This window comes from Falco cherrug, chromosome 4, assembly GCF_023634085.1.
Source record: "Falco cherrug isolate bFalChe1 chromosome 4, bFalChe1.pri, whole genome shotgun sequence".
NCBI lineage: Eukaryota > Metazoa > Chordata > Aves > Falconiformes > Falconidae > Falco > Falco cherrug.
In genome coordinates, this window is record NC_073700.1 from 38,928,083 (window position 1) to 38,942,668 (window position 14,586).

At 43.9% G+C, this 14,586-nt stretch overlaps 1 protein-coding gene across 9 annotated transcripts in view; it reads left to right on the plus strand.

Moving 5' to 3' along the window:
• Window positions 1-14,586, plus strand: part of SLX4 (SLX4 structure-specific endonuclease subunit) — a 32,587-nt gene that overhangs the window by 10,271 nt on the left and 7,730 nt on the right. For 6 of the 9 annotated variants that reach the window (XR_008732010.1, XM_055708948.1, XM_055708943.1 and 3 more), the window contains 8 exons: window positions 560-823; window positions 1,627-1,801; window positions 3,481-3,693; window positions 4,666-4,877; window positions 5,983-6,296; window positions 7,771-8,053; window positions 9,521-9,609; window positions 12,764-12,910. Coding sequence is in view for 8 of the 9 variants with exons in the window: in XM_055708948.1 (XP_055564923.1) it covers window positions 560-823; window positions 1,627-1,801; window positions 3,481-3,693; window positions 4,666-4,877; window positions 5,983-6,296; window positions 7,771-8,053; window positions 9,521-9,609; window positions 12,764-12,910 (1,697 nt within the window). In the remaining variant the exon portion in view is untranslated. Of the gene's footprint in view, window positions 1-559; window positions 824-1,626; window positions 1,802-3,480; window positions 3,694-3,733; window positions 3,943-4,665; window positions 4,878-5,982; window positions 6,297-7,770; window positions 8,054-9,520; window positions 9,610-12,763; window positions 12,911-14,586 lie in introns of those variants that run through there. The other 3 variants (XM_055708946.1, XM_055708947.1, XM_055708949.1) reach the window with 3 other exon arrangements.

Below are 14,586 nucleotides of genomic sequence, written 5' to 3' on the forward strand. Positions count from 1 at the left end.
TGAGATCCATGGTCCCGTCTTGGATGCTGCCCGTAGCCACAGGATACCTCAAGCAGAACAGTGGTTTGCTGAGGTGTTAGCCTAGCATTGCCTCTGCCTCCTGCTTGTTACCACTGTACCTTTGGGAACTCTGGGTTCCTTCAGCTCAGAGCCTGAAAATTTGAGCCACAAGTAGGGTGTGGAGATCAAAAACCAGCAGGAGCCACAGGATGTTCTGCTGTGGGAACGCTGGGGAGAATGGTGCTGTAGGGCTGCCTTGCTTCTTGTTCTCACTAGAGACCTTCAGGCAAGGCCTTCCTTAATATTCCTTCCTCTAAAAGGGAAAGAGAGATACTTAAACTCCACTGTAGCACAGAAACCTGATACTGTTACTGTGGTTATAAAGTATAAAGTCATGCAATAGTTAGACAAATTGTTCACTTCTTCCTCTAAGAATGGCTGTTGCAAAACTGAGCCTGACTTAGGCTGCTGTTGGGGAACCTTCTCAGCAGCTCTGTGGGCAGCTCAGCTGGGTGTTTAAAACTGACTGGTAAAGCTCTGGTGTTTTCTTCCCGTCTAGTAAATACCCAGAGTGGCTGTTCCCAGACCACATTATCCTTCCATCCTGCTACACAGCCAGAGACCTGCTCTTCACCCACCTCAAAGGTACCGCCGCTTGCAGTGTCGAAGATGCGGGTAGCAGATCTGGTAGTGGAGAGAATGCAGCAGTTCAAGAGGGTGGCACCTGAGCAGCTAAAACACAGCACAGATGATAGTTTGCCAAAGTCTGTAGCCAGCGGGGATTTCCCTGATGAAAGCCAGGGGCAGAACCCACCAGAGAATGGTACGTTTCTCCTGTAAGCTCTTGTACGTGCAGAAAGAGTGCTGTGGGCTGGTGTGAATGGTTGCATGAGAAGCAGTCAGGATTCCTGGGCTTTGTTCCCAGCTAGCCTAGCGGCTCCGCGTGCAGCACTGAATAAATCACTCCAGATCACTGAGAAAACTTGCTCTCTCTATTGTTCAAGAACTATTTGTACTTTGCTTCCAGCTCCTCTCTAAGGCTGAATTAACCTCATGTTAGATTCTAGAGGGATAATTACCTTCTTGGAAACAGGTTGAAATTCCAACAGGACCAGTGAACGTCAGGACAGTGTTAGGTACTATTAGGTAAATATGACTCTTAGGTAGCCCCCATCTTTGGTATATCTCCAGGCACTCTATAAGGTAATTTGTTCCATGCAGACGAATTGAATCCACAGCAATTTTACTCTGGTTTTCTTCTTTAGAAGTCAAGGCCTTGTTGGTCCTGTATGGACATAAAACTGCTGTGTAATATGTAATTTATAAGATTCCATGTTCTCTCCAGAAACTTTTCCAAAACTTACCCTTTATTTGGCTCTGACTTGTGCTGTACTGTGAACAAGTTGCCACCTCCTGCTCCTCTGCTAGTGCCATCCTGTCACATTTGAAGAGTGCAGTTTGTACATTTCCTTGTGAGAGATCAGATGTGAAGATGCAAGGGAAAGATGGCAATTAATTTTTACGTGTCTAGTTTAATAAGCTAATAATGACAAGTATGTTGGTTCCACGCCTTTCATACAGGATTCTTAGCTTTCTGTCTCAGATCATCTCTTTCTTCTTTGCCAGATACCCACCATCTTCCATCCATGGGACATGATGGTGCTCTGGCTTTGGCTCTTCAGCAGGAAACCAAAGAGGAAGCCCTGGCAAGCCTGGAGGATGCAGGCTTGTTTTTTTGTCAGATCTGCCAGAAGGATATCTCAGCCATGAACACAACACGACGAGAGCAGCATGTTAACAGGTGAAAGGCTGGCACGATGTGTCCTTTCTGCATCCTATTCCCCTTGACCTCATAGACCGCTCACTCCCCTTAGCCATTGAAGAACATGGTTAGCAGGGGAGTCTGCATAGTAATACGGACCTTTACGGCTTGAATTAACAAGTCACTTTGATCCCAAAGCGGAGGCTGATTGTCTAGCCCTGCAGGGCTTCTGCCTGTGTGTGGTAAGGCAAATGCTGTTTTTGTCAGTACCGTGGCAGAGGAGCTGTGATTGCAAAGGGGTGTCAAAATTAACGAGGACTCGCTACTGTAGGTTTTGAGATCTACTGATCTCAGCCAACAAAGTAATGTTTGCTCTATTTTGCTAAAAATTGTTTGTCTAAGGACATCTAGTATACCACTGCATATCCAAGCTGTTTGCTGAGAGAAAGTTGATACTATCAGAAGGATGACTAAACTGAAATGAATGCTCTTAATTGAGCAGTTTCCTTAGTCGTAAGTATCAAGTACTGTTAATATATTTTGTAGACAGCTCTTTGTAAATTAGAAGTCTGTGCTTCTCTGTTGAGAAAATATCAGAAACAGTGCATTTGAATGATTGTAATTTCTTAATTTGAGCACTTTCAGAAAGCAAAAGTGATTTAATTTGTCCAGTCCTACATCATGTTATTGAGTGGCTCGCATTCATTAGGGTTGTCTGCGCCTGCAGCTCTAGAGGTGTTACTGCTGTTTCTGTCTTCAGATATTTACTGCTGTTTGAGAGGAAAGAGGTTGTAAAACAGTGACAGCGTGTCAGAAATGCTTTTTGGAAATTGTCTGCTTTGTGAACTATTAAGCATGTAATCAGATGATGAGATTACTAGGTTATATTAGCAATGATTTTTTGATAGCAGTCTTCATCACAAGAGGTAAAGCTATGGACGAATAGATGCACTGGCAAACTAGTAATCAACAGTCCTAGTACATCAGATGAATGATCTCTTAAGGCAGCTCTGTGTGTGTAGGTACTGTGTGCCATTACCTAATCAGGGAGTGATTTTTCTAATAGGTGCTGCAGATCCAGGTTTTTACAGCCTGAATCTCTTTGGAGAGGACAAAAGAATGATTAAAAAATTTTACATCATTTTGACCTACCACAGATTATTAGTTCATCATCCTGCACTCTTGAGCATGGTGTTAATTTCAGCTGCTCCATTTTCTGTGACATGAACAACTGTCCTTGTCAAGTGAGATAGCTGACTTGAAAACACTTGCGTTCTTGACACTGCATGTGGTTATGCCCATGAAAGTGGTAAGAATGACAAGAAGTAGTCATCTTTTGGGTGAGGAAGACTTAACATTTCTGTGGTAGCGTGATTCTTTTTTTAACAGTCATTTAAAAGTTAGCTGGAATGTTAGAATGAATGCAGAAAGAGGAATTAGTTGATGAAGATGTGATGAAGTTAAATAAGGTTATTACCTGCACTTGCTTTTGAGCAACATATTTTTAATGTGCCTCTGAGGCCCTAATCTCCATGTAACTGTTACATGTCATATTCATCACAGTGGTGGGCACATAATTCTTGTTTCTTTAGGAGATGTTTCTGGCTGTTACAGATATTAGAGATGATTGTGCTTCCTTTTCTTTAATGTGGTTTAAATCTTAGCATGGACAGTTTTAAAGTCTTCAGAGGTAAATAAGCTTTGCTGTTGTATCACAGGTGTCTGGATGAGATGGAAGAAGCACAGATATCCTCCAGCAAACCTCTGGTCCCTGAATGTCCCATCTGTGGGAAGCAGTTCCGAACCCCACAGAGTCGAATCAGTCACTTGAAACGCTGTGCTGTCGAGATGGATGTTCCTCCTAAGATGCTTCTTCAGGCGGTTCAGTTGCAGGTATCCACTCTTGGTGATGCACCTCTTCAGTGTCCCAGGTAAGCTGGTAAAATTAAAGATGCTGATTATTTTCTTCAGCCTGAGAGATACTGAACCTGTGCTCCTGGGGATGAACAAACAAGGCAGACTTGCACGCTGGGTGGGCCCCAAGTCCAAAGAAGGTCAAATAGATTCATGACCCATTACCACATGAGGAGAATTTAGCTGGAGAAATCATCTTGTTTTCCTTCAGAAGTGGTCAAGTGGTGGCTGACTTTAAAACTCGGCAGGCAGGAGCAAATTGGGGAGTAAGTAATCTTACACTGGTTTGTCAGAATTTTTTGTGCTCTATAAGGCAGTTATGCTGTAAAGCTGAATGGTGTGTTTGAGCTTATTAAGCAAACCACATAGCACGAGCTTGCAGTCTCTCCTGAGCATTGGTTGTGCCAATGCCTCAGCTATTCAGCTTGTGGCTGTACTGGATATATGTGCTTTACACCCTGAGCCAAAGAGGAAACAGACGTGATGTTTTGAAATGTGCTTGGTACAGAGCTGCATCTGCTGTCTTGGATTTGAGCAGAATCTTCAGAGTACAGCAAGTGGTGCTTGACTGAGTTTGTAGAAGGGCTCCCAAGACCCTTGTGCTGTGGAAGGACCAGTGCCTGTTACCTGTGGAAGCAGCAGGGTGGGAAAGCATTTTCTGGTGATCTTGGTTTTGCCTCACGTCAACTTGTTTTTTCCCCTTTGGTACAAAAAAGCATTCAAGGTAGAGATAGCAGATGCTTACATCAGTGCTGTGGTCTTGTGCTTACCTTTTCAAAATAAGAATTTCTCTAAATTGCTCTGAATTCCATAGATGATAAGAAATCCTTTGCTCTCTGCTAGGGAAGAAGGTACTGAATAGTTTTTCATTATCCTTGATATGGGAATCACTGTGAGCAAGTAGAGCAGCTGGTCTGGAGTGCTTAGTGTTTCTTGTCTCTGATACAGTCACATTAACTTCGGCTTCCTGCTGCATTCTTGTATTTCAGCAATCAACCAAGCAGGTCAAAGCGAAAAGGCTCCTCCAAAGAGGACTCAAAAATGCAGAAGAGGGCCAAAATGGAGACTAAGGATGAAGATTTGCTGGTTGCTATGGCAATGTCACGCTCTCTGTTGGAGCAAGAAAAGCAGGAACAGGCAAAATCAGTTACAAATGTGAAACCCGTGGCTGCTTTGCCGATCAAATGGAAGCCAGGATCAGGTATGTGTTAAAGCGAGTTAGTGTCAAAGGTTCTGTTACTGGAGGAGCAGTGTAACACAGCCTGCTCTTCACTAAAACTTTCCTGTTGGGTATTGGAGGGACAGCCCTCCTTCTATTTTGTTCAAGCTGTCAGAGCTTCAACAATATGCAGTATCCATGCACAGTCAAGAGAGGTGGCAGGGAGTCCATGGGTTTTAGTGAAATCCCTTAGGCATCTCATGCTTTTTTCCACTGATTGATTGTTTTGAATTTGTAAAATATTCCTAAGATAAGCTGTTGGGTTTTGTAAACCGTGGAAGTGAGAAGAAATAACATGAAAAGAGTATTGTTCTTTCTCCTGCAGTGGATTTTTTCATATTCATCCTGCTGCAGCGTGGATTAATGCAGCTCTTTCAGCCTTATCTCTTACCTCTGTTGTCTTTCTGTAGTGGACATATGTGTATACTACATGCTGTTGAGCATGTGCTTCGCTATTTCAGTTTGCAGAAGGGTTTAGAAAGGAAGACAGCTGCCAGGGCAGAGGGTTGAGTGCTGTATAGATGGGAGACTTCACTCTTCATGACCCTGCTCAGGTCTCTTCCTGCCAATAAGTACTCCCAGTTGGATTTGGGGTTGGGCGTTAGTAAGGCAAAGGTAGTAAGACGCAGAATTTCCAAATGAAAGCTGCTCAGTGTTTGTGTGAGCTGTGGTTTGATACCATTGGTGACCAGCGCACAAGAAAAGGAGTCCTTCATGGATTGGGTGGTGGTTTTCTCTCCCTTTTTTGTGAAGCGCTGTCATACAGGCACTGTTCCAGGGGTCTGGGAGCTCGACTGTGTGGATATCAGTTGCTTCCATAATGATCAGATTTTGTAGAGGTGTGACAGCTCCCAACAGGCAGCAGAGCAGTGTGAACAGGAGTCAGTCCTTTCTGGAGTTCGTTATTCCCATAAGGGTGGTGTGACGCTTCAGACTACCTGTGGAAATCTGAAGAGTTGTGTTCAGCTTGGAGTTGCCTTTTGGTCATCACTGACTACAGCAGCTGAAGGAGCTGGCATACTGAGCTCCTCTGCCCTACATGTTTCCAGCTGTTTGTTTATTTGGCTTCCTCTTCCTTTTCTTAAAGAGAAAAAACAGCGTAAAAAAGTCTCAACTGCACCTCCACCATTACTGCTTCAGGACCCAGAGAAGGCCCGCAAAAGGATCCAAGAGCGAGTAGCTATGCTGCTTGCAGAAGAGGTGGAATTCCCTCCCACCCCTCAGCTTCCCGCTAGTAGGATTTTGGAGGATGAATCTGGGAAAGCAACCTGGCTCTTGCCATTGTCCAAAACCAAGGAGTGCTTTTTATGGAATATCAGTGCTCTGACTGGACCCTGTGACCCTGAATCATTCTACACTGCTGCGTTAACCCCTCCAATTGTACCCTGGAAGCCTATGCAGGTGGGATGCTCCTTTGTCCTTGCTCTGATTATTTATGTGCCCTAGTTCACTTGCCCTGTAACCCTTCTGTTTCCTTATTTGGTATTTAAACAAGTGATCCCCTGCCTCTGCATAGTCACTGCTTGTGCCTTGTTGTCCCTTGGCCTTACACAGTTAGGTTTTATGATCTTGAACTTTCATTTCTCCCTTTTGGAGAGGGGACCAAGGCTCATGTTACTATGCTGTTCCTTGAGCTTTCAGAAAATAAAACTGATGGGAACAGAGAGTACTGAGTAAAGGGACCCCATCCTGCTCATTTTGCCATGAGTTTGTCTGTGGTTGCAGCAGCCTTTTGTTTTCCTTCTTGGCACTTTTCTCTGATTGATTTTAGTATGAGCTTTGCCCATGTGTTGCACTCAGAAAGGATCTGGGTGGAAAGATTAAACTGAAAACTGGTATTTGTCTTGCACCGAGATATAGGTGGGAGCGCCTAGAGTGGTAGAGCAAAGCATTTGCAGTTCAGGCTTTCCCTGTGCATCCCACTGTCTCTTGGCCATAGGAGCTTTGATCCAGTTTTCAGTTCCACTGTTTCATTCTGGTTTTTGTCTAGAACTCTTGCTTCTTCCAGTGCGCTGTATCTTTATAAAAAGTGCCTATAGAAATAGAAAAAGCTCTTTTAGTCTCTCTTCTTATCACATACTTGCTCTCTGAGAAGAAGGATATCACTTCTCTTCCTTCCCTCATTCTCTTCTTGAATTGTTTGGTGCTTCTATTAAAAACTACTGTGCATATATAGGTACTTTTTTTCATATTTCTTTCCTAGTCAAAGCCCAGGGACTCCATTCTACAAAGATTTTTGATCTTTTGTTCAAGCCAAAAATTGCCAGAGAAGTTTAAAAATAAAAAGTAGGAAGGCCTTTAAAATCATGGGAAGAGTGTTTTCCCTCTTACTCTTTCCATTCACAGAAATGGCTAAACCATTTTTACTTAGAAATAAACAAACAAAACACTTTTTATTGGGAAACAGAGTCCAAACCTGGAAAATATTAGCTCCAAGGTGAAGGTCTGATTTAGTTACATGTAACTGCAAAAGCATTTCAGAACTCAGAACAGAAGCACCTGGAGAGCTTCAGCTGTGACTGTTGCCAGGTGCTCCAGCTATAATGAAATATTTAGATGTTGGAGTGAGAGCATTTCCACCATCCTTTTTCCCTGCTTGGCAGCTGGCTGCACAGACATGCTCCTGGAGAAACTCTCTCTTCTGCATTTTTTGTTGTAGTTTCCTTTCTTCTGTTCAGAGCTGTGTTATGTCTGGAGAGTCCTTCATAAAGCTGCAGAGAACTTTTGCCTCAGAAGCCCCTGTACCTGGGGAATGTGCTGTAATCCTTTACTGGATGTTTCAAAAGTATGAAGCAGAGACTGTACTCTTGAGCTCTGCAAATACATAAAACGAGACCTAATTTATTGGTGTCTTTTTTTCTCCTCTTTTGATTAGAATCATAAGACAGAGAACATTTTGCCATCGGTGGGATCTGCTCAGCCAAAAGTATCCGAGCAAATTCAGCCTGACCTCAGTTCTCATGAGTCCACTTGCACAGAGGCTGGAGGCCAAACTTGCAATGAATCCAAGTCAGACCCTGAAGGAGATGAGCAGGTTTTATCTCACAGCCAGAAGGATGTTCAGACCCTGCAGGACCTGGTTGAGTTGGCCAGGGAAGGACTTACCCTTACTCAATGGAACCTCGATGTTGGCCACATTCAGGCAGCAGAGCAGACAGGTAAATTCTGGCAGCTCTGAGCACGCTCCCTGTTCCCTTCAGCTACCCAGAGCCAGACCTATGCTGTGCTAAGTTAGGAGAGCCGTGACAGCACCCACAGGATGTTGATGTTGATCCAAGGGGTGATAATTGTGGGGGGACATTTTTCTGCAGTAAGCATTACATACAGTCAAGCTGACGTTTCTGAAATTATTTATAAATCCCAGCTTTTAAAAGAACTCTTGGGCAGCAGATACTAAATTTTATTTTAGAATTCCCTTAGAGATGTCCAAGTATCTTTTGCCAGGGTAAGCCCAGACATGTTCAACAGCTGAGACAAAATCCTCATCCCTGCTATTTGGACAGTCTTTCTGTGGCGTGCACTGTCTTTTCAGGGCTTGAGACAGTTGGATGAGAGAGATGTGCAAAAGGATGATTTTATGTTGGTACATCAGTTACACAAAGCTGTAGTTTATCTGTACCTATGTGGAGTTGAAAAACCAGAACACCTAGTATTCCTTGATGGGCAACTCTAATATCCCAAATCCAGTGGCATGTGGTGCACAACTGCAAGTTTCAAGGTCAATGATATCCCTTACAAAGGCCTGGCTGTTCAACAGAACGTATTATGTGTCTCCTGTTCACCTGTGAAAGAGAACGTGGTTGCTAAGTTCACCTGTCTGCATTTTCACTTGGGTATAGTATTCCTCACTTCCCCTACTAAAGTGCAGCAAATGATTCCTGGTCCTATAAAACTATACTGGGATTTCAGTGGAGATACAGCTTCCTGGGTGAGGGAAATAATTTCTAATTTTTCACATACATATATATATATATAAAGATATATAAAATTCTAATAGCATAAATGTCTGTTGTGTGTGTAAATGAGACCAGGTGGAGGAAAAACACTCTGCAGACACTAATGCACCAGAACCTGTTTCTGAAGATACTAATTCTTTCTGTTGCTCTGCATCCTGATCTATGCCCTCCATAGGCTACCACAGGGCTCAGGCTGTGCAACACTGATTTCACTGGCTGTCTCTGAGCCCTAGGGCCCACAGCATTTTGTCTCGGTTGAAATTCAGATCAAAGATACATTCTGCCTGTCTGCTAGGATGAGACTGTAGCATGTCGCATACCACCCTGTGTTGTAGGTTTTTTTCCTACTGGAGGAAAGCTGAGATGTGAAAGCAGAGAAGCATGCTGCATTCTGCAGTTCCTCCATCTGGATGATTATGGCACACACAGATCTGCAGTAGATCGGTGCTGCTCATGGCTGAATGGTGCTCAGATATCCACAGCCTGTCACAGCCCACAGCCAAACCCTCCAGTAAAGGCATGAGGGAGAGGCTGAGCCTTCAACTCAGGCTGGTTATAGCAGCTGTCTCAGGGAGCTGTTCATGGCAAGGATCCTGTTAGGAGTTCCTACATCACTGTGTCTCCCAAATAAGTTGTATGTGATTTATGATGTGCGTTTTCTTCTTTGAGGAAAAGAACTGACTTGCAGCGATATTCCACATAGTGGCTTTGTGCCCCGGTCCAAAGAGAAGAGCCTCCTGACAAGCAGCTGTAAAAGAGTAAGGGCAACCCTTTTTCCATTCTTTGTCTGTGTTTATCACTGTAAAAAAGAAGCTGTTGCACTTGAGTAATTCACAGAAGTATGGAATATTTCCCATTCCTTTCCATAGAAACAAAGAGGTGCTTAAGGTTCACAGTCACTCAGAATTATCGTGGGCACAGGTGATCAGCACACATGGTGGTATTTCATTGATGCCCACAAGCAAGCCTGTGGATTTCCCAGTACTTGTCCCACCTGATGAGAGAGATGATTTAAACTGACAGGTAACAGAAGGACAATCTGTGCATAGTAGATATGAAGAGAACCAGGTTAAAGAGTTACAGCACTAGGAGTATTTGGGAGTAGGAACTAGGGGTGCAGCTGCACCACATTAGGCAAGTACTCTGCTTTAATGCCCAGGCTAGCCAAGAGAAAATCGGCTGCAGCCCAGAAGAGACAGAGCTGCCTGGTGCTTCCTCCACGCTCACACACCCAGCTACTTTCGGTAGTTCTGAATGGAAGCTGTTCCTCCTCTGTCACCTTCCTCTTCGTGCTGTGCCTTGCAGTGGAAGAAAGAATTCCTGCAAGGACTGGCTGACGGACTAAATTCTCTCATCTGGTGTAAAAGCCAGTAGATGATGTGGAATGCTGTGAGGTCCGTGGAAGATAAGCACTTTTTTGCTGCTAATGTGAGCTTTAAAAAGGTTTAGTATAGAAAATCCTCAGTTGTGGGAATACATATCAGAGGATCTAGCAGTGCGCTCACCGTGATGACTTGGTGAAGAATACAAGCTAGTAATTCAGAGATTGTTTTTTTATCAAGCCAGTAGCGTTCTGTAGCTCACATCTTACCCCAGATGCACCAGTGGATATGTAATCCCCCATGGATGTATAACCAGTTTTCTTCAATTGGAGTACATATTAAAAAAAATAAATTCATTTTCTTATCAAGGTAATCCACTTTATCTGGTGAAACTTATTATCTTTGGTTTGGTAATAAATAATCATGTCATGAAAGCTAGTAGCTTTTGGTGCTAGATAAATTTTGATGCCCTGAGAATGCGCTTTCATATTGTACTTACAGAATTAAGGGGCTTCTAAAAGGAGACAATTCTTTCAGGTGGGAATCAGTATGAAACTTGAGCACCCCAGCTACTTGTTACAGAAACTCAAGGTATTATTTGGGGGTATTAAAAAAAAAAAAAAAGAAAAAACAACAAACCTTAGCAGGAAAAAACATTTTGTTTTATAAGGTTCTGAGTCTATTAAACCAGAGGCCTTTAGCAATACAGAAACTGTTCTGATACTGTTGTTGAAACTCAGTTGCTACTAGAAAAACCAGTTTGATCATTTGTTTCAGATTTAGTTTGAATCCATAATAGTTTTCCTGAGCAAATGAAGTGTTGCTGAAGAGTTGGATTGCCAGTGGGAGAGAGTCGTGCTTTATGTGAGCACAGGCAGAGTAACCATGTAAAGCAAATCCATCATTGCACTGGTAATGCATGCCCCCACCCATGCTTAAGACCCTTGTCACATCTGTAGAGTCCAGTCTAGCTGGCCTCAGCAGCAGGAGAGAGTGTTGTGGTGTGTTCTCCAACAGCAGCACATACCTGCTTGGAGCTGTCTTTAGACCAGTCTGCTTTGCACAGAGAGTAGTGCAGCCAGGAGGTTTCTAGCCTTACTTAATTTCCCCGTTCTTGATTTGTAATTTTAGCATCAGCAGGAAAGCTGTTCTGGGCTTACTGCCTGGAACGTAGCATCAGGAGTCTGTGTTTGCTGGCTTCCTGCGGTACTGTCTTGCAGGTATCCTACCTGCCAAGAATAAGAAAGCAAGAAACATCAGATTAGTTTCCAGACTGAGCTTCCTGTCTTCCCCTTGGAGATCAGTCCACACCACTGCCAGGACACGCAGTCTTCTCTAGCCCACCTATGAAGGCTTGTAAGAAGTGTTCCAGCATGTGCTGCTGTTTTGGTGCTAATTAGTGTTGGCTGCCCACAAACACGTGCTGGAGTGAGTAGAAAGGTTGGGTTTCCACAGTCCGCTGCTAATGTAGAAACCTGCTAATAAAATAAAGAGCTTTGTTGTTCCAGGTGGAACTGCATCTCACACAGATGTTCGCTGGAATAAAACTTGCAGTTCCTGAACTCTACAGTAGGTTTGAAAAGCACAAGGTCAGTCCTTAGTGTGTTAACTACAAACTGGTTTCCACTTACAGTCAGCCAGCCTCTCAGCTGTGAGCTGAGGGTATTTCACACTTCCCTGCCACTGGCCACCTCCAGAGCCGCAACACTTGCCTAGGGGGATCTGAGTCTTGAGAAGATTGCCTGGGGTGGGTTTGTACTTGGGAGCAGCTCCAGAGCAGAAACAGAGCATCCAGCATTGCTGTCTTTGGCAGCATACCCCAGGCCTGACCTTAACATCACCAGTAATCAGTCAACAGGTAGCTCGGTCAACCAGCCCTCCTCAAAATTCCAGCAAGGGGTTCTAGAATGTTAATAGAAATTATGTTTCTTTTTTGTAGTTGATTGCATTTTCAAAAGGGGCTTTAGTAACATGCACATAAATTCCTTTGAACTGGACACCTGTATTAGTTTTATTCTATGTGGGCTCCTTGTTGCAGAGCTGCTCTTCTCAGCTGTCATTGCCAGGCAGTGAACGAGAGAAGAAAGGCTCATTACTCCATCCCTGAATCATCTGCTTTCCTCTTACTCTAATTATAGTGAATCGAGTTCAAGTCTTTTAAAGTGGAAATTATAGTTTCCTGAAAATGTGGTGGAAGGCAGTAGATCAAGAGGCCAACTGCTGGCAGTGGCTAGACCACATCAGGAAGTGGTGTGGTGAAGATCTGGGGGTGATAATGTGCTGTAATACAAGACAGAACAAGTACAGTAGAATACAACACAACTGCCCTTTCTTCACAATTGCCAGATGGTAAAAAAGTAGAGGAAAATAAAGCCAGAGATGTCTGTTAGACTTGTCTGCTTATTAGTCATACAGAAGACCTGAAGTTGATAATGCTGATGATTATCTTCAGGAGGCAAAGGCAGTGTATCCAGACTGGGGCCCACAGTACAGCAGTGCTGATAAACTGGGTTATTCCCTTCTTATTTTTCAGGGAAATGTTTGACAGCTGTAACCTAACTTCTGTCTTTGTGTTCCTTCTGTGTTCTAGTCCCCTCTCAGGTTGCTGGCTGAAGATTTCAGTGCAATGGTCAACAACCCCCACTTAAGTGATGTCCAGTTCCAGGTGGACTGTGGGGAAGTCTTTTATGCCCACATGTTTGTGTTGTACACACGGTGTCCACAGGCCATGCAAGCTGTAAGTACTGTTGACGTGCTTTCCTCCGCTTCAGAAAAGCCCGGACTGCCAACACCTACAATCAGTTAATGCTCTAGAATCGGCACAGAGCCCTGCTGGGCCTAATGGCAAGTGCCTCTGGACCTGCGGTAGTATTTCAGCTTAGGGAACCACAATCCTGAAAAAGTGCTTGAAAATGTGGTAATTTATCTGCGGCAGCTACAGGGAGGCAAGGATCCTTCCTTGCATTCTGGACGCGAGCAGTGGAGGAAGCTTCTTAAATGCTTTTAGCCCTTGAATTTTTGCACCTGTACTAGTGCAGGCTGCCTTGTCCATCTTAGTGTGTCCTGCCTGTCACCCAGGCTGAGAAGGTTCAATATGGAGTAGAAAGATTCTAGAAAGTACTTTAAAATAACTTGCATAGAGGTTTCGTCACTGTTACGGTGGCTTTGTAGGTAGCTGCACTGAACTGTGTTTTTTGCAAGGCTAGTGAAGTAGTCCTTGTGTTCCCAGAAGCATTTTGGGTTCAGTAGTTCCCAGCCTGCTCCCGTGCAGCTTCCCGTTGAGCCAGTAAAAGGCGGCGAGCCAGACATTTCAACTCTGCTCTTTCACGGAGCTGCCGCCTGTCATCTCCAAAAAAGGGAGCTTTCTTTAAAGCTGCCCGTTTGGAAAGTTTAGTTTCATCCTCACGCATTTTGGCAGTGGTTTCCACCCAGGGTGGCTCAGGCCGTTTCTAAGGGGTCCATGAAAGTTCAGGGATGGGAAGCAAGTTCATATATGCCATACAGCAGTCTTAATGTGAAGATTCTTTAAAAAATTCCTAACTATTAGCAAATGTGTGTGTGCCCACAGATCAAAGGACCTTATAAGCTATTGGGTTAGCCACGTTCTCTCATTGTTTCCCTGCAATTCTGTCTGGCTTCAGCATTCCCATCCACTGTTTTCATGGACAGGATTCATTTGTGTAGGTAGAGCTGTGGGATTGGCCCTACGCTGTATTTTTGATGCCTGCAGATGGTTGTTTTCCTCTTAAGTCCCCACCTGCAGGGCAGCATTTCATGTTTATTTTTGGTATAGGTGAGGGAGTGCTCTTCTTTGTGGAAGATTTTGGGTAAAAAGGAGACAGTAATTAATCAGAGATGACTTCGGAGCTCGTGTTTTCTGTCGCATGGCATCCCTTAACTTTGGAGGGTGTTTCAGATAGCGCAGTATGTGATTTGGCTGCAAAGGAAGTGAGACCTTACTGAACTGGAGATGCATTTTTGCCAAAATCTGAAGTCAAGTTGGACCCACACAGATAATAGTTCAGTGAAGTAGTATTTTGTATGGTGTCTCTTTTCCTGTGAGACATGAGGAGAACCGGGGTTTTGGCAGTGTGTCAACAACGGTAGGTAAATGCAAAACAATCAGAGGAAGCTCACTTGTACACAGGTGCAGATAACTCTGGAAATTGTGCTCGGGGGAGTAATTTGATTCCAAAACTAACTGGAGAACTCTTTAAGACCATCTTTTATATGTGTGACTAAAATGAGTAGTTAAACTTTATCAAAGCTCACAGCTGTAGGGTCAGGAAGAAAATGGCCTGTTCCATATAGAACCCTGCATAACCGGTCATCTTAGCTTCCCTCTGAGCCATCAGGTCCTGGTCCCAGGGTTAAGACTGGCATAGGAAAGGACTAAGCTGATGGGAAAAAGAA